The 26,069-nt window shown below is 46.5% G+C and overlaps 1 protein-coding gene and 1 long non-coding RNA gene across 2 annotated transcripts; one reads left to right on the forward strand and one right to left on the reverse strand.

Annotated features, from left to right (window-relative positions):
• The first annotated feature begins 64 nt into the window (after positions 1 to 64).
• LOC138770155 (uncharacterized) lies at positions 65 to 5,199 on the forward strand. The gene is made up of 3 exons (XR_011359413.1): positions 65 to 139; positions 1,339 to 1,578; positions 5,059 to 5,199. It is a non-coding gene; the product is annotated as an uncharacterized lncRNA (long non-coding RNA).
• On the reverse strand, positions 2,035 to 24,398 carry PADI2 (peptidyl arginine deiminase 2). The gene is made up of 16 exons (XM_069949117.1): positions 24,303 to 24,398; positions 14,307 to 14,490; positions 13,631 to 13,700; positions 12,362 to 12,423; positions 11,690 to 11,807; positions 11,488 to 11,613; positions 9,990 to 10,153; positions 9,304 to 9,407; positions 8,885 to 8,996; positions 8,696 to 8,803; positions 7,346 to 7,497; positions 6,667 to 6,811; positions 5,010 to 5,103; positions 4,844 to 4,920; positions 3,201 to 3,326; positions 2,035 to 3,115 (listed from the first exon to the last, which is right to left on the reverse strand). Exons 1-16 carry the CDS (start codon positions 24,395 to 24,397, stop codon positions 2,879 to 2,881), a joined length of 1,974 nt encoding a protein of 657 aa, XP_069805218.1. The 5' UTR covers position 24,398; the 3' UTR covers positions 2,035 to 2,878.
• Between the last annotated feature and the right edge of the window lie 1,671 nt (positions 24,399 to 26,069).

Consider the following 26,069-nt stretch of genomic DNA (forward strand, 5'->3'; position numbering starts at 1 on the left):
TCTGTGGTTGCCATGGGGATAGGCGGGCGCTGTTTGGCGATTGGTCAGCCATCAGTGGAGTGGCAGCGATGTTATCCAATCAGAAGATCATAAGGAGTATAAAAGCTCGTGCCACGAAAGCGCTGCTCAGCCTAAACAGGTGCTTGATGAGAGAAGGTCGGGGAGAGCGGCCTAATGTTAGACTGTATGTGTGAGAGGGATACAAAAATACACAGTGTGGGCCTCAGTAATGAATTCCTGCAGGCTGACTACCCAAACAGTCCAAGGTGTCCAGGAGGAGGGGCCTGATGGGGCTGGGGAGTCCAGTGCACTCCTTACAGCGCCCTCATGTGGCCCCTTCTCTGGCTGTGTGGGGACTATATACAGATGTGGTGGACTTCTCAGCAGGCAGTGCCCATGTTTGTGCATGGCTGGGTCTTGCCTGGGTGCGCTGCCCTTTTGGTCTGGAGGTTTTGTGTGGCCATCTGGTTCCTCACCTCATGCTACCTGGGCTCTGTGTCTGAGAGGCCCACCATGATTTACGGCTCCCTCATGGCCGTCTGGATGGAAACCAAGTGACGCTACACCCCACCTGAAGACAGAACTCCTACACAACTGAGAAGTCGGGGTTTCCATGGAAACATTTCGCGCTCCAATGGGTTCTGTGCAGGTCATCATCTTATAGAGCTCTTACTGTGAGCCAGGGCTGTGGTATGTTTCCATGGTGCGTTGGGCATCAGCTTTGCTGCACATGGACGTTTCCATGTTAGTACCGTGATGGGTACTCGCTCAGCAAAGTGCGTCCATCAATCGGCTGCCTCCTGGGATGGGCGGCATTGTGGGGGCTGTGTGCGTTAGGTCATAGTGTAGGGCCTGTAGCCTTGTGCTTCATAGTAAACGTGGTACTGCATGTATGTTACCAATGACTGCCAATAAAGTTTTTTTCAACTGAGATAAAAAGGCATGTGCTAGACTGCAGTGATGCGCACTTTTGTTGTGCCATGCTGCCCCTTGGGGCACATGATGGGGCACATGGACTCTGATATGGATGTCTAAATTGTGAAGCTTTTGTGGGGTTTTTGTTAAACGTTGCACATGACATACGAGGATAATTCACTGTATAAACCCCGGTATAAAGACCCGGAGGGGTCATGCTGCACTTTGTTGTTCTACCTTTGGATTTTAGTCGGATATAATAAAGCTGAATGTTTTACTACTCTGCTGGTTATTTGTTCAGAGCTGGATCCTATATAGTCCGGCGAGTCAGGGTCCCGAGGGTCAGACACCTGCAGTCTAACACTTAGACCCCATCCACTCGCTTACTTTATTACATCTTTGACTGGGTTCTTTTTGTTGCAGGAATAGGCAGTAGAGGAAGGAGGAGGCTGAAAATAACGCAAAGGCTGACAGAACGGACCATCGCGAGGCCCCCGGCTGAAGGCTGCCCTATTGGAGAGGCCCCCGGCTGAAGGCTGCCCTACTGGAGAGGCCCCCGGCTGAAGGCTGCCCTACTGGAGAGGCCCCCGGCTGAAGGCTGCCCTACTGGAGAGGCCCCCGGCTGAAGGCTGCCCTACTGGAGAGGCCCCGTGATTCTGCCAGGTCAGAGGGCTTAAGGGGGTCTAAAGGTGCTGGCACTACCTGATTGCTGGTCCAGCGAGGTTCTCTGTCTGTGTCCTTGATGTCCAAGTGGATCAGGGTAGGGGAGCCTTCTGCCCTCCAGCTGTTGTAGCCCTTGGCTGTCCAGGCATGAAGGGAATTGTAGTTTTGCAACAGCTGCAGGGCCAAAGGTTCCCCATCGCTGATGTAGCTGATGCCCTTTCTTCTACTGAGACACTACAAGTGACTAGTTTATCCCTTAGGACACAACAGGCCCCAAAGTCCGGCACATGATGCAGGGCATCTGATGTCTGTCATGTGACTGATTCAGCACTGCCATTATTTTCCTATCCAGATGCTGGGTGTTGTAGTGCCATATTAATATTCTTCATTACCCCCAATAAAACAACAAATGCGTTTTATTCCACAGATTTTATTATTGTGGTTAGTAATACACGAGATGGAAGATTCACGGTATAAGGGCCATGAAATGAGTGTGGGTGTCTATATGATGGGGATGTCTTATACCGTAGCTCAGACCAGACAGGTATGGTGGGTCACAGTGATCTGGTCTTCAGGGGTGCTCTTCACTTATCTGGTTGTACCATATAAATGTTGTGCATTCATAAATACGTCACATGGTTATAAATGTCCGTCTCAAAGTGGCGCAGTGCGTTCGTGACTATGGCGCTTGTGTCCCCCTCTCTGTGTCTATGACACAACTGCATAGGAATAGTGGTGGGTTGATGTCTAACAAGTCAGACTGCTGGTTCTGGAAGAGCTGGGTGAATGCTTCCGCCCTGGGGAAGATGTCCAGGATACGGGAGGAACAGAACACATCAGAAATATGAAGCCGTATGGAATAATAGATTAGTAAAAAAAATTATATATAGTAAGTGTTGCTTCCCAGTACAGGCAACGGTGTGAGTCCCAACACGACAGGTAAAGGACACCAAAACTAGAAACTCCAGGCGTATATAGATAAGTGACCATCAAGTATAGCAGGGGGTGATCTGTGCCCATCACTCCCATCATCCTTGGGGAGGCTGGTATATAGCAATCACCTCTGGCCTTAATTCATATATAAAAGACCAACAGGAAGGTCATGTAATCTGGTCTATAATCACTTATAGTGAGTGCGCTGTGAGAAGACGCTGTATCAGGTGGCACTTGACATAAGTAACAATAACTAAAACCAAAGGAAACGGCCCCAAATATGTAACACTAAAACATATGAGAGGAGGCAGCTGGGGCACAGGGGGCAACGGCCAAGGATGAGGAGGTGCCAGGCCACGTCCAGGCACTAAGGCTCTTCCATCTCCCACCACTTGATTGTGAATGGCTTCCGGCGGACATTGGTGCCGCAGTGCACCTCACCCAGTTGCTTGTGGTATGAGGTGACTTCCTCGATGAACGTGCACCTCAGTTCTAAAGGCTTGAGCTGCTCAATGACGTAATCCTCCAAACAGCAGGTCGTCTTAATTACAGGCCCACAGGGCTTGGGAATTCCCAGCTCTTTACCGAGAACAACCATATTAACCTGGTGGGGACACAAAGATAAGACACAAGAGACTCGGAACATTCTGGAATTCTTGATGGTTGTCCGTACCCATCCTTGTACTCACCATGTTTGGGAAGAAGGCCACAGCCTGGCCCTGCTGCAGCTTGAATAGCGCAGGTATATCGATGATGTCCTCTTCCGTCAGGCCAAGTTCTTTCTTCAGGATATCCCGATTCCAGTCAATACAGTGCTGTAAGAGGATCAGCGGCGTTATCGTCTGAGCTCACGTGATTTAGACAACCCCATGGTCTGCTTACACATGTCCTTATGTACCCACCTTCAGCCCCCCTACATGCTGCCGATGTATATAAGATACAAGGCCCGCAGCTGCTTCTATGGCACACTAACAGTGACATTTCTGTGTTATACAATGAATAATCACAGCATTAGGAACTCCTACTCCATCATGGATACATTCCACCTTATTGGGCAATCAAATACGGATTCCAGAAGATGGCACCCATCCTCCATACTGAGCAGGGGAAGAGCTCGCTGTCCATTCCGGCATATCCCAAACGTGTTTAATCGGGATACAGTCCAGAGAGTTTAGAGTCATTGTGTTCCACATCCCCTGCCTAGTGACATGGAGCACGGTCCCGGTGGAAGATGGCAGAATGGTTGGGGAAGAGCTGAATGTGGATACAGATGGTCAGGTAGCAGGTCCCTATATTGTTCACCATTCAGTGGCTGTGGTATAATGACCAATGGCATTTCTGGAAACTGTTCCTCAGACCACAGGCCTAGTGCACCCACAGCATACAGCTTTGTGCTGTTTATGCCAGGTACAGACCCAGCCATCCATTTGGTTCAGCATGAAATGGGACTTAGCCCTCCAACCTTCTGCCATGTGTCCAGAAGCCATTAAAGGGGTACTCCGGCAAAAATCTCTTTCAAAACAACTGGTTGCAGAAAGTTATATACATTTGTAATATACTTCTATTCTTGTCGTCTCTCCAGTCTTCCAGTACTGTCAGCTGCTTTATGTGCTGCAGGAAGTTGTTTATTCTCTCGAGTGTGACAGTGCTCTCTGCTGCCACCTCTGTCCATGTAAGGAACTGTCCAGAGCAGGAGAGGTTTTCTATGGGGATTTGCTGCGGGAGATGCAGGGTACACGGCGTGATTGTTGTGGCACTTTGTCTTGTCCACTGCGGTATGTCATTTCTGAGATACTGAATATGCCATGTGACATTCACCTCCTGTGACCTGCTACTGCCTGATCGTCTGCTGGATTGCTGCCATAGTTTCTTCAGTCTGGATGCCGTGGTTTGGGAACAGCTAAGTGCGGTGGTTCCAGATATACTTGCACCCCCCATCAGCCTCAATATTCTGCCCACAGTCACCACGTTTACCAATGGCTGGCAGAAGAGAGGTCACAACATGGTCACCATATGGCATTGTGTGACTGGTCACATGTCAGGCCTCAGCTGTTCCTAATGCAGTGATTGTTCAGTGTATAGTATAGATTTGTAGACAAGTCACATGATACTGCAGGTATGCGTCAACCTGGACCGACCCCATATTACTCATACATACGTAGCACAGTTACAGAGTGACGCCGTATAGTCATGAATACGGCGCTCGTGTCCTCTGACTGTGACAATTACACAGGAATCCTGCACTACGTATTCACAACTAGTCAGACCTGATTGGGGAAAGGCCAGGTGACCGTCCTGAAGAAGACAAGTCCCAGTGACAGCCTGAGCTCACCTGCACATAGTTATTCTCATGTACAATGGTCTCTGTGGAGAGGACCTTGGCCACAGTCAGTCGCTTGGTTTCTAATGCTGCAGAAGGAACGTGAGAATAATGGTGAATGTAAGTGTAATAAGCACAATAGCAACGCTCTGCAGGACAGGGCCACGCAGCTACTCACCCTGGAAGATAGAGACGTCTCCATGACCTTCCTGCTTCTTTTCTTGTAGGATTCTGAAGCAGGTGGCCGGACTTGCCAGGAGCAGACGGAAGCCCTGACACAAGAGAAGAGGCAGAAAATAGTCAGCTACTAGTATTCACATGGTACAGTCATAACTGTGGCGCTGTACAGTCAGTCCTGGTCAGTAGCATGCACGATCTACAGATTTATACAGAGTCACAGGGGTAAGCATGCACCATGGTATTCCATGCTCCACATGGTATGGACTCTCGGGGCGTTAATGCTTATGCACGTTAAAGTTATTTATTTATTTTTTTTATACTGTGACCCAAAGTGTACGACCTGTTCTGTGATTCCATGGTAGCTGCATTGTATATCCTGATAATGCCGCCGGTCTGTATGGTGAATGTGGTGGTCATTACATCAGACCCCCAGCAGGTGGCAGCAGCAGCACACTACTAGATGCAGCCTTTCTATGTGGTGGTCATTACATCAGACCCCCAGCAGGTGGCAGCAGCAGCACACTACTAGATGAAGCCTATGTGGTGGTCACTACATTAGACTCCCAGCAGGTGGCAGCAGCAGCACACTACTAGGTGTCATCGGTCTGTGTAGTGAATGTGGTAGTCATTACATCAGACCCCCAGCAGGTGGCAGCAGCAGCACACTACTAGATGCCATTACCTGTGGAGGAGAGACTAGACCAGGGGCCAAACTCAAATACATACTGGGCCAAAATGAAAGAATTGCTCGAAGTTATGGGCCAGCCGTAATATTTATACCAGCGTGCGTGTGTGGAGTTCATGGTGCTGTGCATTATGATAAAGTCAAGTCTAGAATGGGAAGGTAGAGGGCAGGGTGAAGGAAAGCATCCACCTCACTGCTGCATGTACCACTATCCTATAGGGACGACTGGACTGAGGCCTAGTATGGTGGCTCCTCTATGGCAGGAAGCATTCAGGTACATACAGCAGTGACACGGACTCCAGTGGGGAATTAACTGTACCATGGGCTCCAGGCTATTCACAGAACTTCCCACCATGCCATATCTATAGTTCACATTAGGTACTGCACTTTTATAACACCTCCTACCCATCCATAGTACCCAAAGTGGTGGTAATGCCCCCTTGTGTAGCCCATGCGGTATTAGTTTTCCTAATAGAACCCCTAATAATACTGCCCTATGAAGTAGTTGCCCCCACAAGTTAGGTGAGGAGATGGCACTCGCTCAGCACATGTAAGCGATACCAATGGCAGCCACATCGCCTCCTCTCCTGCCGCCCCTTAGTAACTTTCTCCTGATTGTGCTGCCGCACCTGCCATGGATAGATTAGCTCTACATTGGCGGCTTTGTCTCCTCACGGTCACTGCCTGCAGCCTCGTACATTATAATATGGGCGGTCCGGGTGGCTGTTCACATCACCCATATTATAATCTGCTGTGCAGTCCTGCAGGCCAAAGTGTGACCGTCTAAGAATGCAGCAGATTTATCCATAGCACAGGCTGTTTCATCCGGTGTAGCTGTGGCCTGTCTAGTCTAACCAACTAGTTACTTTATGCCAGAATCTGGGCATGATTGCTAGGAACCAATAAGCAATCCACCTGATATATATATTATAACATTACAATCTATAATAAGGTAAAATGCAGACGGCACCTTCTGATCCGGCGCCGGCACAAAGGTCATGAATTCATCCACATGGCCCACAAGCAGCCAATCGGTGAAGAGCTCAATGGGTGGCTGCACCCTCTGGGCGTACAGAAAGTCCCGCACCACTTTGGTCATTCTTCTGCCAGATGAGCTGTGGAGAGAGGAGAGTGAGGACGCACACCGGGAGTGAGCCATGACAGGCTTTGGAATAAGGTGGCGCTATAGAAAAGAGGCCCCCAGCTGCTGCAAAACTACAACTCCCATCATGCCTGGACAGCCAAAGGTTCCCCACCCCTGCTTTACAGGATGGTCCCAGACAGACCCCCAACCATTGCTGGGATCCTGTAAAGCAGATCTGCAGTGGCAGCAGGTTGCATCATATCCAATCTGGTGTCTATGATCACATGAGCTGTGTGCGTGTCCCCCGCCACCTCTGGCAGATGGTATTCTTGAGTTACAGAGGTGAGCGCAGCGAGGTGCTCTCAAAGATAACTCTGTCAGCTCAGCAAAGCGGCAGCAAGGTGTTTACTGCCACTCGTGTGACAGCTGAGGAGCTATAATTACAGGGGATGTGACCCGGGGGCCACCACCCCACCAGAGGGCCCCCCTCATATTACAGCAGGCAAGGGATCAGCCGCCAGGGCTGCAGATCCATCCATCTCACTGCCTGTCTGACAACTCTTACGTAGGGAAACTGCTCCCGATCAGAATCCGCCCCAGAGGGTACTTCTTGCCTCCAGCAGTCACCGGGGGGCTCACTTCTAGGTTTCCAAAGGAGTCCAGGCTTGTGACCTCCGAGGAAGCTGCGTGTTTTGTTACATAGCCAAAATCTGGTCCCTGGAAATACAAGGAGAAGATAAGTCCAGGAACAGAAGAGGCCCCTGGCGGACCCGACACCACACATAAGGGCCAGTAAGATGAGCCCAAGCCGGGGGATAACACAATAACAATCCATCACACGCAATATGGCAGCTGCTAAGCCCACCGTTCTGGGGGGGGGGGGGGGTCCTGGCCCCGGACCCAGAAGACTTTCCATTACAGCTTAATCGACTAACGTCGCCCATTAAATTGTAGGACAACCTATAAAATGCCCGGGAAGGGTGCCCAGAAACCCCGGCTGGCACAGGAGGGCGACACCTGACCCACATGGCTTATATACCACGTCTATAAAGCCGGATGCAGCAGAGACGCTGAGCACAAAAGAGAATACAGTACTAATATATATTATTTATATATAATATATATAATACTGAGCAGCCGCCAGCAGGGAGCAATAACAGCCAACCGCATAAGAAGGGTTAATTACATTTATTTCCTGCTGCACAGATGGGCTGTGATGTCACCGCTGATCTCTAGTGATGGATAGGCTGTATTCTCAGTGATGTCACTGATCTCTAGTGATGGATAGGCTGTATTCTCAGTGATGTCACCGCTGATCCCTAGTGATGGATAGGCTATATTCTCAGTGATGTCACCGCTGATCCCTAGTGATGGATAGGCTGTATTCTCAGTGATGTCACTGATCTCTAGTGATGGATAGGCTGTATTCTCAGTGATGTCACTGATCTCTAGTGATGGATAGGCTGTATTCTCAGTGATGTCACCGCTGATCCCTAGTGATGGATAGGCTGTATTCTCAGTGATGTCACCGCTGATCCCTAGTGATGGATAGGCTGTATTCTCAGTGATGTCACTGATCTCTAGTGATGGATAGGCTGTATTCTCAGTGATGTCACTGATCTCTAGTGATGGATAGGCTGTATTCTCAGTGATGTCACCGCTGATCCCTAGTGATGGATAGGCTGTATTCTCAGTGATGTCACCGCTGATCCCTAGTGATGGATAGGCTGTATTCTCAGTGATGTCACCGCTGATCCCTAGTGATGGATAGGCTGTATTCTCAGTGATGTCACTATCTCTAGTGATGGATAGGCTGTATTCTCAGTGATGTCACTATCTCTAGTGATGGATAGGCTGTATTCTCAGTGATGTCATGGCTGCTTTAGTAAATAAGTAGACCTCACATTAAACTCACCAACAATTCACGAACAGGAAAATCCTTCATTGCTCCATCTCTGGGAGAATCCAGCACGACCGGGAAGCTTTTATGTGGAGCGTGAATGTATCCGAATTCTATCTCATCCTACAGGTAAAAGCAATCTATCAGCATCCTGCGAATACACAGGTCACATGACCCTGTAGTGTAAGGATAACACACACTGACCTGCATCCAGCGATCCCCGCGGTTCACATACTCGAAGCAGACCTTGATCTGATAGTTTCCGTCCTTCACCAGACTCTGCATCGCCTTCTGGAACATGAAATTGTCCTTTACACTGCAGGAAGAAAGCGGGCACGATATGGGGCGTCTTAATCCTTTAGCCAACACTACACGTCAGCCATAAAGGAGTACCCCGAGAGGAGGAGCTTTTCTTCACTATGGCCGGGAAGTGCTGGATGACAGCAACAACGTCCACCTACCTCTCCGGTTTCGATGCGGAATGGAAGCGGATGGGGAACCGGAGCTGTGTCATGCACCCAGAGCTGGAACCGGGGAGGTAAGTGGACGTTGTTGTTTTATCCATCCCCTTCCCAAGCCCTTCTGCCCGGAGAACCGCTTTAATGAAACATTTGGCTTCTTACCTGCAGATGTAAACCTCAATGGGCTCCAAGGTGTTGGGTGTAATAATAAGCGGGGCGATACGGAACATCACCACATCTGTGAATATGGGGGTTTCCGGGATTCCCTGCATGACAAAGCAGAACAGGGGAAGGATATCTGCTCATTGTAAGACACTGGGATACACCTCTATCTGGTGGAGGACTCCTAGCGCTGCTCATCCTGAGCCTTCTAGTTCATGAACCAACATAGAGGACAGCGGGGAAACTGGGGTTAAATGTTCCTGTACCGTTCGGGGTCTGCAGAAAGCTGAATGAGCCCTCTTGAGGTGGTCAGCAGTGATTTATTTAGTCAGGATCACCCTTCCCTTGTCCCTGGCAGCGGCTCAGACTGATTATACTGTTAGCACCATCAGAAACGGGAGCGAAACCTAAGCCAAGGATCGCAACACGAAACCCAAAACCAGATCCGGTTACTGGACATGAGCCGCCCCTGTCAGGCTACTATTTATGGAGGTGAGCAAGACGGGAGTCCTCCGCCTCACACGGGGAGACCTCCGCCTCACAGGGGAGCCCTAAGCCTTCTAGCTCTCCCAGGCCCCTGAATGACACATCTGCTTAGATATCTAACCATCCTAGACACCATTAGCACTCAGGACAGCTGGGTCCCACCCTGCGGACACAGTAATGGCAGCCCTATTAGGCGTTACCTCCACCTGCTTCTCCAGCAGACTGGCCTTGATGGTCACCAGTCCATTAAATCCCTCATCCGGGAAGCGCAGTCCCTCCACAAAGAACTCCATGTCACCGGTCCCCTTGTAGCGCGCCTTGTAGAAGAGCTTGTCTTTGCCCAGGACATGAATGTAGGCTTTCTCTGTAAGGAGAGGGCAGAGGAGGCAGACAGGGTCAGTTCTGGGAGAGGGCAGAGGAGGCAGAAGGGGTCACTTCTGGGAGGGGGCAGAGGAGGCAGACAGGGTCAGTTCTGGGAGAGGGCAGAAGGGGTCACTTCTGGGAGGGGGCAGAGAAGGCAGACTGGGTCACTTCTGGGAGAGGGGGCAGACAGGGTCACTTCTAGGAGAGGGCAGAGGAGGCAGACGGGGTCACTTCTAGGAGAGGGGGCAGACAGGGTCACTTCTAGGAGAGGGGGCAGACAGGGTCACTTCTAGGAGAGGGGGCAGACAGGGTCACTTCTAGGAGAGGGCAGAGGAGGCAGATGGGGTCACTTCCAGCAAAGGGAGCAGACTGGGTCACTTCTAGGAGAGGAGGCAGACAGGGTGATGTGACGCTGGCAGGGCTTCTTCCATACAGCTCCAGTCTCTCTCCTGCCCTTGATACAATGTATCGGTCTGGGATTCTCTGGCCTGGATACATTGTAGCAGTAACGGGTCAGGATGGTTACATATAAGCGGAGGAGACCTGGTGGGTATAAGGTGCGGGGACTCCGCGTCTCTATTATCGGCCTGTCACAACTTCTCTCATTCACAATGTGCTAATAGTCCATTAATGCGGCTTTAATGACAAGTGTGAGGACACTAATATAGATTCCTGGGCGGCCGGACTTCTCTGGTTACCCGCCAGGCAGCCTCTTGTTGTACTGGGATCGGATGTCCACAGCCCCATTAATGATGCCCTGCAGCCTCTCGGGGGGGATCAGGTTCGAGAGCTCGGGATTTCTGGAGATTCCACTTCACGAGGATCACAGATTTGTCATTGTTAATTGGGTTCTTAAGAGTTCAGGGCAAAGGGGCTCATAACTGCAACCGGCCGAGCTCAAGACTCTGGCGGCCGTATATAGGGGCTGCCGTCACCTCTCAGCTCTATTCCCCAGTTTATACCGCCATATAATGTGATGGAGGGTCAATAGGAGATGAATAACGCATCACAACTTATACTCTCAGCCACATCCAGAGCTGCATTCACAGTTCTGCTCTGTTCCATTACAGTGCATACAGCCAGGGATGCTTTTGCTTTAGATCCCATCATGTACTGTGGTGTACTCACTACAACTCCCACCATATGTAATGTAAGCAGGGGGCAGCAGTCCTGTAGCAGAATTATCGCTGCAGCTCTGGAGGTGGCTGGAGTACAGAATACATGTCTTACATCTGTATTAATGTCCTATAGGATTCGTACTGCTCTGCTCTGCATCGTTTCCTTGGTTATGCCGGATTACATGAGTTTATTTTGGGGTGCGAGCAGGGAACTCACCATACAGATAGAAGACCCCCAGGTTTGGGGCGTCAGTAGCGGAGATATACAGCATCAGGTTGTATCCTGCAGGGAGTTTCTCGGGCCCCTTTATCCGGAGGACCATCTTAGACATGTCCAAAAGATCTGTGGGGGGACACAGGGACCAGGTTAGTGCTGCCCCCTCCGCTGTACATGGAGCGGCCCCTGTACCGTCACTCACCTGCCTTGGACAGAACATACTTATCTCCTCCATCCACTGTGCGGGAGAACATACTGTCCTTATCACAGTTCACCAGCAAGATGGCGCCCTGACCGTCCGGGCCCCAGCTCCATGAAGCCTAAAGGGAGGGAAGATAATGTTATAATTAGTGGTCCAGTACTGATATAACCTCCAGCTGGTATCACTGCTCCTCTTATAACGCTCCAGCACTGATATAACCTTCTATTACATCATATGTGACTGATATCAGCTGCTCCTCTTATAACGCTCCAGTACTGATATAACCAGAGACATTACATCATATGTGACTGATATCAGCCGCTCCTCTTATAACGCTCCAGTACTGATATAACCAGAGACATTACATCATATGTGACTGATATCAGCCGCTCCTCTTATAACGCTCCAGCACTGATATAACCTCCTATTACATCATATGTGACTGATATCAGCCGCTCCTCTTATAACGCTCCAGCACTGATATAACCTCCAGACATTATATTATATGTGACTGATATCAGCCGCTCCTCTTATATATAACGCTCCAGTACTGATATAGCCTCCTATTACATCATATGTGACTGATATCAGCCGCTCCTCTTATAACGCTCCAGCACTGATATAACCTGCAGATATTACAGCTCTCTCCTCCATGTATCACATACCACTTACCTTGTGCGGGTTGTTAATTTCTACTTCTCCGTCCCGATCTGCATCGACATCCAGAGATATCTCTGAGAAGAAAGAGGCAAAAAGTTACGGAGACTGTGAGATCCCAGTAATCTGCCCTATGTGGCGGTAATATCTTACTATATGGCAGCAGTCCCCCAGAGACTGTGAGATCCCTGTAATCTGCCCTATGTGGCGGTAATATCTTACTATATGGCAGCAGTACTCCAGAGACTGTGAGATCCCTGTAATCCGGCCATATGTGGCAGTAATATCTTACTATATGGCAGCAGTCCTCCAGAGACCATGAGATCCCTGTAATCTGCCATATGTGGCGGTAATATCTTACTATATGGCAGCAGTCCTCCAGAGACCGTGAGATCCCAGTAATCCCGCCCTATGTGACGGTAATATCTTACTATATGGCAGCAGTCCTCCAGAGACCGTGAGATCCCTGTAATCTGCCATATGTGGCGGTAATATCTTACTATATGGCAGCAGTCCTCCAGAGACCATGAGATCCCTGTAATCTATCATATGTGGCGGTAATATCTTACTATATGGCAGCAGTCCTCCAGCTATTGTGAATCTCCCATGATGCACTGATAGACCACAGGGCATGATGGGAGATCACCTGAAGAGCGCTGCCGCAGCAGGCTCTCACCCTTGTGGACATTTCTGTGTCCGTCTGATAATCCGGAATGTATCCGGCGCCCATCAGCAGGGGATTCATTCTATTTATATCACTATCCTCTCCCATAGGAGCTCTGCACCCCCGACAATGGAGGGCCGTGAAATCCGCAGTATGTGCAACCTGAACTCATCCCAAATGTCACAGCAATAAATGTGGCCGTCCTCGCAGCGCGCTCCTGTCCTGATGTAACTCACACGGCTGTCCTAACAGGATTTATGAGGACACATACCTGCTCTCTGGTTCCTCCCCCCACCAGGCCCGACATCTTGGGGTTACACAGTATTATACACCCTCTAAATGGTGACTTCCCCTTTAAGTCCCTGGATGCCGGGACAGGTAATAGGACCAGTAATTTATAGCTCACAGGAAACCGCGGCCACCAGGACATTCCCGGCGTAGATGACCTATGACCTCACTTTAAATGGACAACCGCCTGCTGATGGCGATATCGTGTGGAATCACTTCCACTGCCGCTACTGGATCACATGATCAAACATGGTGTCCAGGAGCAACTCGGGCAACTATGGCGGCACAGACCTGTCACATTATTGGCCAATGATTAAGAGATAGAGACATACCGATCCCGGTCAGGTAGATTCCAGCTTTATCCACAGGAGTGTCCCCCTTCCCATAGTAAGAAATGGTCACCTGCAGAGAGAAGCACAAGACCAGAATATAGTGACCTCACCAGCAGAATAGTGAGTGCAGCTCTGGGGTATAATACAGGATGTAACTCAGGATCAGTAATGTAATGTATGTACACAGTGACCTCACCAGCAGAATAGTGAGTGCAGCTCTGGGGTATAATACAGGATGTAACTCAGGATATAGTAGTGTAGTGTATATAGTAGTGTACATAGGTTTGTATATAGTAGTGTATATAGTTTATTATGTTTAGCTAAAATTGTTTATACTGTGTGTGTATATATTGTATATAGGTATATGGGTTGTCGGTGTGGAGGGATGAGTGTGGGGATGGACCGGTGGTTTATGTTATGGTTTCATTTTGTTTTGCTAATTTTTCTGTTTTTATTGTTTTGTTCTGGTTAGATATGGTATATGGTGCGTTATTTCTGTATTTATTTATTGTTATGTTTAAAATTTTAATAAGGGAAATACAGGATGTAACTCAGGATCAGTAATATGTACAAAGTGACTCCACTGTTTCTGTAGATCACATATATATTATATGTATGTAGATTGGGTGCTCCTGCCCCATCACTGGCAGTATATAGTATACGCTGTAGGACCCACCTTGCCATCATTGGTCTCGGCGCTGGGTTCTGTCATCCGGAACACCACCAGCGTCCTCTTGGACATGGGCCATAGCGTCTCCCCTTTGACCACCTTCTGTTGGGAGGCATCGCTGTAGAGAACTTCAGTCTCTATATTAGGGGAGCTGCGGAGGCTGAACCACTTGCACTCGGGTGGGGACCCTCTGTAGAGAAGAGAGACGTCCTGTAAGAGGTGACATATAAGGGCCCCCCTACCCATAGTCCTCTGCTGCAGTAGTTACAACTTTCAACAAAGAGGACATTGGGGGGGGGAGGTGTCAATCATGGCGTCCGAGCTTCTAGGATACATAACAATGGTGTTCTAGTTTCTAGTATACAAACAAACATCTCCCATCATGCTCTGACACTGTCTGGAGACCACATCCTGGGAGCATGGAGGGGATTTATGGTGCCGTCTCATGCTGTGTTCAGGCATTTACTTACATTGATATCTGCTGCGGATCCTGTACGTGTGAACACCCCCTTAGGCAACTTATAGCCCGGCGCCACTTTATGGGCTTGAAAATAATTCACACACATTTTGTCACTTAGACCCCCCCCCCTTTAAATGTCTCCTATAATCATAAGAGCAGGGTCTTTTCTGGATCTCTGCTTGCCGTCAGTGAATGTTGTTCTCAGGATACACTGCAGGTAGTACCTGGGTCCATTCCCTGACAGCAAGTGGATCTGTTAAGCGGAGAATGTTTTTTTTTTTACACTGATCATTTCTTATATCCTAGGGGAATATCCTCCGCACCCATCCCCCCCCCTCATTGCGCACCCCCCATCCTACAGAACAGCTGCAGGTTCCAGGGTTTTGGAGAAAGCGATAAACCATATTTGCAGATTAACAGTGACACGGAGATTGACACATTGAGTTCACGCGGCGGTGGCGTCCAGCACTGAACCGGATCCCTGCACTTCATCCCCGGCTAAATAAGGAAGAGCCCTAATAATGTTGTCTCATAAATCTGTCACTCAGGCCGCCCCATGGCATATAGCAGCGCTCATCCCTGGGAACCCGACCCCAGACCGAGGATTGGATTGCCAACATGGCCTCCACTACGATTCATCTTCTGCTTTCATAGAATCCTGAAGAGAGCGCTGACCATATACAGGGAACTGATCCTACAAGGTCAAAGCCACACAGGCGGCCATATTGTACATCACCCTAGAAATACCATTTTTACCAGACGGGGACGACTCTTCTATGTACGTTGTATGGACGTTGTTCTATGTACTGGGGGCTTCACACCTCCCTCACACCCAGGACACGTTCACATTACGCCCAAATCTTGCTGTGATCTGTAAGAGGGCGTCAGGAACCTGTAAGTTCCATCTCACAACTTCTAAGATTTCTCAGCTGGGCCGGAGAGGAATGCGCCAGCCAGCACGGACGACGGCCGCGGCTCGGGTGACATGGGGAACGAGCTGTAATAAATGACACCGCGGGGCTAGGGCCAGAGCTCGTAAATACTCCATTCACTAGGACATAGGAGTAAAATTATCCCCGAGCTCCAGATGGAGATCTCACTGTTAACCCAGTTATGGTACAAAGTTCTATCATCATCGCCATCGCTGCCGCCCGCTGCCCTCCTCCCTCGAGATCATTGACAGAATATCCATGATGTTGAGGCTGGCCGCCACTGGCGTCATCTTGGATCAGCATCTGTCATGGCAGCCGCTGGAAGAGTCAGGATGACGTCTCCACATTTCAACCGTGTCTTCTGGAGAACAACCTTAATGAGATCCATGTGTATCAGTGACGGGCAGAAGCCATACAACCACCAAGCCGGACCCCCTAAACCCACCTCATCCTCCCACTGAAGTCTCCAGCTCACACAGAGCAATACCATTACACGTGATTGAGGCAGTCACCGCTTCAGCCATTAGGCTAACATCCACAGCTTAGGCCCAATGGTCTGTAACTGGTGCAGAACTACAACTCCCAGCATGACCTGGCAGCTGCATAGGGAGATCAACCAAAACACCACAGAGACACCATCACGTGTCTCGACGTTAGTGTATTCTAGAACATTGCCCCCTGGGAAATCAAATATGCCAAAGTAAACTGCAGAGACACCACCACATGTCTCGTCGTCAGTGAACTAGCCCGACCTTCCCTCCGGGAAGGAACAATCAAACCAAGGAATGTCTCCAATCAAGCAAGGTATCCATCCACAGACAGCTGTTTTGGGGCATTTGCCCCTCATCAGTGTGGAGTAGGATTCTGGCTAGTGGAGCAATGCCTAGTAAGTGGTGTTTCTGCAGTGTTTTGGTTGATCTCCTTTTGCATGTACTTACTAGTCATTGCTCCCACTAGCCAGAATCCTACTCCACACTGATGAGGGGCAAATACCCCCAAACAGCTGTCTGTGGATGGATACCTTGCTTGGGTGGTTTCCTTGATTGGAGACATTCCTTGGCTTTGTTGTTCCTTCCCGGAGGAAGGTCTGGCTAGTTCACTGACGTTGATACGTGATGGTGTCTCTGCAGTGTTCTTTTGCATATCTGGCAGCTGCATACACCTGATGAGACACAGGTTGCAGCCGCTGATGACCCATTTGTGGGCACTGCCAGGCAGCGCCAGTGTTAGTAGGAGTTATGGCTGGGTAAACCCCAAAAACCTATTCAGCTGTATTGTATGTAGAGTACACGAGACACCATCAAAAAGCATCCAAGCTCGAGCAAAGTCATTTATGGTTATCAAGGACATCCAGCTAACTTTGTGTGCATCCCCCTACAACCAAATGGCTATCCCTCTCCAACTGTCCACCCTCCCACTCAGGCATCCCTCTCCAAACAGGAGGCATCTTACATGGGCCACCCTCTCCACCAAGGTGTTTCCCCCATCCCTCTCAGGCCTCCACCTTAAGCTGGCCAGTCATCCGTCTCCAAGAAGGTGGCCATCTCTCCTGGGCATCCTGCTTCAACTGGGACATCCCTCTCCATCTTGACAACCACCTCAGTTGGTTATCCCACTTGAACTGGATGGCCATCCCACTCAGTCATCTTTCTTCAATTGAACGGGGCATCCCTATCAGGCCATGTTTCTCCAACCAGACAGGTATTCTATATGCGCCACCCCTCTTTGTGTCCAACCTCCCTTGTCATACAGCCAGTAAGGGGTCTACAAACAACCGTGTAACTATTGCTCTGCAATGTGGACCTTATAGAGTGTTCCTCCATCAGTGGAGTTGACATCTCCCTAAAGGACAGACTACCTGCCCCTCCAAAGGAGAGGGGACGCCCCCCTTTAACACCTCTGCTGATCCCCGGATCTTCAGTCCCTGGACTCCGCACTAAATAAACATTGATGAATTGCTGATTTGGCCGCAGAGAACGCACTTATCGGTAATCCCTACAAATCCTGAGAAGGTCTGAGTGCTTCTCCGAATATCCCTGCCCAGGTGCTGAGAGCCATCGCTCCGCAGAGATTACCCACTCACAGCTGCTGCCCGCCGGGCCTGTGCCAGGGGGTGGATCACTATGGGGGGTGCACATTAACACTCCCTGCACCAGGACCAGGAAGGATAGACTCTGCAGACACTACAGTCTATTACCCGCTGCCATACTAGCTTGTTATATGATCAGGGAGGGTCTCTGCACCCGGATTATGAGGAACGTTTTCTGACTTTGCAATAAATCTTTTGACCTGAAGACCACACCCACCTCTGGTAAGCCACTCCCACTTCACAGAATACCCAGCATTGGAGCCGCACATTTCATTTAGAGATGCTTCTATATACTGGCGATCCGCAACTACTGTTACTAGGAGGCGGATCTTGTGGTTTCGTGTGAAGATGATGAAACGTCCAGGCCGTTATATGTGTCATTTCTGCTGAAGGAAGAGCGACAGGCGATCCCTGTGAGGAAGCAACATCATTGTGCATCACCCAGCTTTCTAAACTCCTGAACGGCAAAATAAGCTGAGACGTGTACACCCACTGCACACCTAGCAGTCTGGGAAAGCTGGGTGACCGCACAATGGGAGGGAGAAGGATATGACGATGAAACGTCTCCAGTGAGGAGGATATGTGCTGCACCAGGATATAGCCGGAGCGTAATAACTTATAATGTCACTCAACCCCCTAACACACACACACAGGTGCAGAGACGTCTGGTTAACTCCTCACACTCCCCATGTCTACAAGGGAACACAGAAGTCATGGTGTCACCAGGTTCCTGGGGATCTCCTCTGTGCTGGGGGTAATATGGGCGTTAGGGTTCTATAAGACTATGCAATTTTTTATGATTAACGATAAACAATTGTAAACAAACGCTTTTGGGAGCGACCTGAAATCGTTCACCAGAAAACACAACACGATAGTGGTTATTGTGATCGTCTACTTAGATCCCAGGAAAAGAACAAATCGTGTGAATGATCAGCGAAGGAATAGCCGTGATTTTATGGTCAGCCTAAAAGATGCAAAATACAACACACAAACGCCTTCTCGATCGGCGCCGGCATACACGCGGAAAGATTATCGGAAAAATTGGAATATAACGATTTTTTGCACAATAATCGCCCAGTGCAATAGGGGCCTTATACAGTAATTGTACAAGGAAGGGATGGGAAGAAGTGACGTTCTATTACCAGATTGTCTCCTTGTCAAAGGACTTTTCTTTCTTTTTTACAATTGAGAACAGGATCATTATTATACCAGATAATAGAGAGCAGGGTGTTTATTATACCAGATAATAGAGAGCAGGGTGATTATTATACCAGATAATAGAGAGCAGGGTGATTATTATACCAGATAATAGAGAGCAGGGTGATTATTATACCAGATAATAGTGAGCAGGGTGATTATTATACCAGATAATAGAGAGCAGGGTGATTATTATACCAGATATTAGAGAGCAGGGTGATTATTATACCAGATAATAGAGAGCAGGGTGATTATTATACCAGATAATAGAGAGCAGGGTGATTATTATACCAGATAATAGAGAGCAGGGTGATTATTATACCAGATAATAGAGAGCAGGGTGATTATTATACCAGATAATAGAGAGCAGGGTGATTATTATACCAGATATTAGAGAGCAGGGTGATTATTATACCAGATAATAGAGAGCAGGGTGATTATTATACCAGATAATAGAGAGCAGGGTGATTATTATACCGGATAATAGAGAGCAGGGTGATTATTATACCGGATAATAGAGAGCAGGGTGATTATTATACCAGATATTAGAGAGCAGGGTGATTATTATACCAGATAATAGAGAGCAGGGTGATTATTATACCAGATATTAGAGAGCAGGGTGATTATTATACCGGATAATAGAGAGCAGGGTGATTATTATACCGGATAATAGAGAGCAGGGTGATTATTATACCAGATATTAGAGAGCAGGGTGATTATTATACCAGATATTAGAGAGCAGGGTGATTATTATACCAGATAATAGAGAGCAGGGTGATTATTATACTAGATATGAGAGCAGGGTGATTATTATACCAGATAATAGAGAGCAGGGTGATTATTATACTAGATATGAGAGCAGGGTGATTATTATACCAGATAATAGAGAGCAGGGTGATTATTATACTAGATATGAGAGCAGGGTGATTATTATACCAGATATTAGAGAGCAGGGTGATTATTAAACCAGATAATAGAGAGCAGGGTGATTATTATACTAGATATGAGAGCAGGGTGATTATTATACCAGATAATAGAGAGCAGGGTGATTATTATACTAGATATGAGAGCAGGGTGATTATTATACCAGATATTAGAGAGCAGGGTGATTATTCTACCAGATAATAGTGAGCAGGGTGATTATTATACCAGATAATAGAGAGAGCAGGGTGATTATTATACCAGATATTAGAGAGCAGGGTGATTATTATACCAGATAATAGAGAGCAGGGTGATTATTATACCGGATAATAGTGAGCAGGGTGATTATTATACCAGATATTAGAGAGCAGGGTGATTATTATACCTTATAATAATAGAGAGCAAGGTGATTATTATACCAGATATTAGAGAGCAGGGTGATTATTATACCAGATAGAGAGCAGGGTGATTATTATACCAGATATTAGAGAGCAGGGTGATAATTATACCAGATATTAGAGAGCAGGGTGATTATTATACCAGATATTAGAGAGCAGGGTGATTATTATACCAGATATTAGAGAGCAGGGTGATTATTATACCTTATAATAATAGAGAGCAGGGTGATTATTATACCAGATATTAGAGAGCAGGGTGATTATTATACCGGATAATAGAGAGCAGGGTGATTATTATACCAGATAATAGAGAGCAGGGTGATTATTATACCAGATATTAGAGAGCAGGGTGATTATTATACCAGATATTAGAGAGCAGGGTGATTATTATACCAGATATTAGAGAGCAGGGTGATTATTATACCAGATATTAGAGAGCAGGATGATTATTATACCTTATAATAATAGAGAGCAGGGTGATTATTATACCAGATATTAGAGAGCAGGGTGATTATTATACCAGATAGAGAGCAGGGTGATTATTATACCAGATATTAGAGAGCAGGGTGATTATTATACCAGATATTAGAGAGCAGGGTGATTATTATACCAGATATTAGAGAGCAGGGTGATTATTATACCAGATAATAGAGAGCAGGGTGATTATTATACCGGATAATAGTCACTCAGTGACTAAGGACAGATTATGTAGTAGATGTTCCTGCAGTCCTATGTAATACCAAAGATAATGTAGTAGATGTGTTCTGCAGTCCTATGTAACACCACAGATAACACAGTGATATCTGAGTACAGATAATGTAGTAGATGTCACCTGCAGTCCTATGTAACAGCACGAATAACACAGTGATATCTCTGAGTACAGATAATGTAGTAGCTGTCACCTGCAGTCCTATGTAACACCAAATAACATAGTGATATCTCTGAGTACAGATAATGTAGTAGATGTCACCTGCAGCCCTATGTAAGAGCACAGATAACACAGTGATATCTCTGAGTACAGATAATGTAGTAGATGTCACCTGCAGTCCTATGTAAGAGCACAGATAGCAGTGATATCTCTGAGTACAGATAATGGAGCAGATGTCCCTGCAGCCCTATGTAACACCACAGATAACACAGTGATATCTCTGAGTACAGATAATGTAGTAAATGTGACCTGCAGTCCTATGTAACACCACAGATAACACAGTGATATCTCTGAGTACAGATAATGTAGTAGTCACCTGCAGTCCTATGTAACAGCACAGATAACAGTGATATCCCTCTGAGTACAGATAATGTAGTACCTGACACCTGCAGTCCTATGTAACACCACAGATAACACAGTGATATCTCTGAGTACAGATAATGTAGTAAATGTGACCTGCAGTCCTATGTAACACCACAGATAACACAGTGATATCTCTGAGTACAGATAATGTAGTAGTCACCTGCAGTCCTATGTAACAGCACAGATAACACAGTGATATCTCTGAGTACAGATAATGTAGTAGATGTCACCTGCAGTCCTATGTAACACCACAGATAACACTGTGATATCTCTGAGTACAGATAATGTAGTAGTCACCTGCAGTCCTATGTAACAGCACAGATAACACAGTGATATCTCTGAGTACACATAATGTAGTAAATGTGACCTGCAGTCCTATGTAACACCACAGATAACACAGTGATATCTCTGAGTACAGATAATGTAGTAGTCACCTGCAGTCCTATGTAACACCACAGATAACACAGTGATATCTCTGAGTACAGATAATGTAGTAGTCACCTGCAGTCCTATGTAACAGCACAGATAACACAGTGATATCTCTGAGTACAGATAATGTAGTAGATGTCCCTGCAGTCCTATGTAAGAGCACAGATAACAGTGATATCTCTGAGTACAGATAATGCAGCAGATGTCCCTGCAGTCCTATGTAAGAGCACAGATAACACAATATCTCTGAGTACAGATAATGTAGTAGTCACCTGCAGTCCTATGTAACAGCACAGATAACACAGTGATATCTCTCTAAGTACAGATAATGTAGTAGATGTGACCTGCAGTCCTATGTAACAGCGCAGATATATGATATCTCAGTACAGATAATGTAGTAGACGTCACCTGCAGTCCTATGTAACAGCACAGATAACACAGTGATATCTCTGAGTACAGATAATGTAGTAGATGTCACCTGCAGTCCTATGTAAGAGCACAGATAACAGTAATCTCTGAGTACAGATAATGTAGTAGTCACCTGCAGTCCTATGTAACACCACAGATAACACAGTGATATCTCTGAGAACAGATAATGTAGTAGTCACCTGCAGTCCTATGCAACAGCACAGATAACACAGTGATATCTCTCAGTACAGATAATGTAGTAGACGTTACCTGCAGTCCTATGTAACAGCACAGATAACACAGTGATATCTCTGAGTACAGATAATGTAGTAGTCACCTGCAGTCCTATGTAAGAGCACAGATAACACAGTGATATTTCTGAGTACAGATAATGTAGTAGCTGTCACCTGCAGTCCTATGTAAGAGCACAGATAACACAGTGATATCTCTGAGTACAGATAATGTAGTAGCTGTCACCTGCAGTCCTATGTAACAGCACAGATAACACAGTGATATCTCTGAGTACAGATAATGTAGTAGTCACCTGCAGTCCTATGTAACACCACAGATAACACAGTGATATCTCTGAGTTCAGATAATGTAGTAGCTGTCACCTGCAGTCCTATGTAAGAGCACAGATAACACAGTGATATCTCTGAGTACAGATAATGTAGTAGATGTCCCTGCAGTCCTATGTAACACCACAGATAACACAGTGATATCTCTGAGTACAGATAATGTAGTAGTCACCTGCAGTCCTATGTAACACCACAGATAACACAGTGATATCTCTGAGTTCAGATAATGTAGTAATGTCACCCGCAGTCCTATGTAACACCACAGATAACACAGTGATATCTCTGAGTACAGATAATGTAGTAGCTGTCACCTGCAGTCCTATGTAAGAGCACAGATAACACAGTGATATCTCTGAGTACAGATAATGTAGTAGATGTCACCTGCAGTCCTATGTAAGAGCACAGATAACACAGTGATATCTCTGAGTACAGATAATGCAGCAGATGTCCCTGCAGTCCTATGTAACATCACAGATAACAGTGATATCTCTGAGTACAGATAATGTAGTAGTCACCTGCAGTCCTATGTAACACCACAGATAACACAGTGATATCTCTGAGTTCAGATAATGTAGTAATGTCACCCGCAGTCCTATGTAACACCACAGATAACACAGTGATATCTCTGAGTACAGATAATGTAGTAGCTGTCACCTGCAGTCCTATGTAAGAGCACAGATAACACAGTGATATCTCTGAGTACAGATAATGTAGTAGCTGTCACCTGCAGTCCTATGTAAGAGCACAGATAACACAGTGATATCTCTGAGTACAGATAATGTAGTAGATGTCCCTGCAGTCCTATGTAACACCACAGATAACACAGTGATATCTCTGAGTACAGATAATGTAGTAGTCACCTGCAGTCCTATGTAACACCACAGATAACACAGTGATATCTCTGAGTTCAGATAATGTAGTAATGTCACCCGCAGTCCTATGTAACACCACAGATAACACAGTGATATCTCTGAGTACAGATAATGTAGTAGCTGTCACCTGCAGTCCTATGTAAGAGCACAGATAACACAGTGATATCTCTGAGTACAGATAATGTAGTAGATGTCACCTGCAGTCCTATGTAAGAGCACAGATAACACAGTGATATCTCTGAGTACAGATAATGCAGCAGATGTCCCTGCAGTCCTATGTAACATCACAGATAACACAGTGATCTCTCTGAGTACAGATAATGTAGTAGTCACCTGCAGTCCTATGTAAGAGCACAGATAACAGTGATCTCTCTGAGTACAGATAATGCAGCAGATGTCCCTGCAGTCCTATGTAAGAGCAGCTCACCCGATGACATGCACGCCCAGGCCGCTGCCCAGCACACACACCGCCTCCAGCCGCTGCCCCCTCTCCAGCCGCACCGTCCTGTACTCTTCTCCCATCCTCGCGATCTCCACCTGCTGCAGGTGACACGCGCCGCTCTAGTCATCCCTGCCCGGCCGGAGCCCCGCCCCCTGAGCATCACTGGCCGCCCGCCTGTCAGTCATCTTGGAGGGGCGGAGCCACCGTCAGGAGTGGGAACCCTGCACCCTAATCCCTCAGATAAGTATAGAAACTCCCAGTAAGGAGAAAACTGAGGCCGGAGCAAGAACAATGCAGCATAGCATGTGATGCTAGGAAAAGATAGCCTGCCTGTAATATCCCATCATATAATACACCTGCCTGTAATATCCCATCATATAATACACCTGCCTGTAATATCCCATCATATAATACACCTGCCTGTAATATCCCATCATATAATACTCCTAACTGTAATATCTCATCATATAATACACCTGCCTGTAATATCCCATCATATAATACACCTGCCTGTAATATCCCATCATATAATACACCTGCCTGTAATATCCCATCATATAATACTCCTAACTGTAATATCTCATCATATAATACTCCTAACTGTAGTATCCCATCATCTAATACACCAGACTGTAATATCCCATCATATAATACACCTGCCTGTAATATCCCATCATATAATACACCTGCCTGTAATATCCCATCATATAATACACCCAGACTGTAATATCCCATCATATAATACACCTACCTGTAATATCCCATCATATAATACTCCTAACTGTAATATCCCATCATATAATACACCCAGACTGTAATATCCCATCATATAATACACCTGACTGTAATATCCCATCATATAATACTCCTAACTGTAATATCCCATCATATAATACACCTGCCTGTAATATCTCATCATATAATACACCCAGACTGTAATATCCCATCATATAATACACCTGACTGTAATATCCCATCATATAATACTCCTAACTGTAATATCCCATCATATAATACACCTGCCTGTAATATCTCATCATATAATACTCCTAACTGTAATATCCCATCATATAATACACCTGACTGTAATATCCCATCATATAATACTCCTAACTGTAATATCCCATCATATAATACACCTGCCTGTAATATCCCATCATATAATACACCCAGACTGTAATATCCCATCATATAATACACCTGACTGTAATATCCCATCATATAATACTCCTAACTGTAATATCCCATCATATAATACACCTGCCTGTAATATCTCATCATATAATACTCCTAACTGTAATATCCCATCATATAATACACCTGACTGTAATATCCCATCATATAATACTCCTAACTGTAATATCCCATCATATAATACACCTGCCTGTAATATCCCATCATATAATACTCCTAACTGTAATATCCCATCATATAATACTCCTAACTGTAATATCCCATCATATAATACACCTGACTGTAATATCCCATCATATAATACACCCAGACTGTAATATCTCATCATATAATACACCTACCTGTAATATCCAATCATATAATACACCTGCCTGTAATATCTCATCATATAATACTCCTAACTGTAATATCCCATCATATAATACATCTGCCTGTAATATCTCATCATATAATACTCCTAACTGTAGTATCCCATCATATAATACACCTGAGTGTAATATCCCATCATATAATACACCCAGACTGTAATATCTCATCATATAATACACCCAGACTGTA

Source organism: Dendropsophus ebraccatus, chromosome 12 (assembly GCF_027789765.1).
Source record: "Dendropsophus ebraccatus isolate aDenEbr1 chromosome 12, aDenEbr1.pat, whole genome shotgun sequence".
NCBI lineage: Eukaryota > Metazoa > Chordata > Amphibia > Anura > Hylidae > Dendropsophus > Dendropsophus ebraccatus.

What these genes read in the sequence shown, in the direction of transcription:
- PADI2 (XM_069949117.1), bottom strand. Translation starts at nt 24,397, where the DNA reads ATGGGAGAAGAGTACAGGACGGTGCGGCTGGAGAGGGGGCAGCGGCTG. An exon ending in GGGGGTCTTCTATCTGTATG is followed by an intron (nt 10,154 to 11,487) that starts GTGAGTTCCCTG and finishes CTCTCCTTACAG; the next exon opens with AGAAAGCCTACATTCATGTC. An exon ending in TGGCCTTCTTCCCAAACATG is followed by an intron (nt 3,116 to 3,200) that starts GTGAGTACAAGG and finishes TGTCCCCACCAG; the next exon opens with GTTAATATGGTTGTTCTCGG.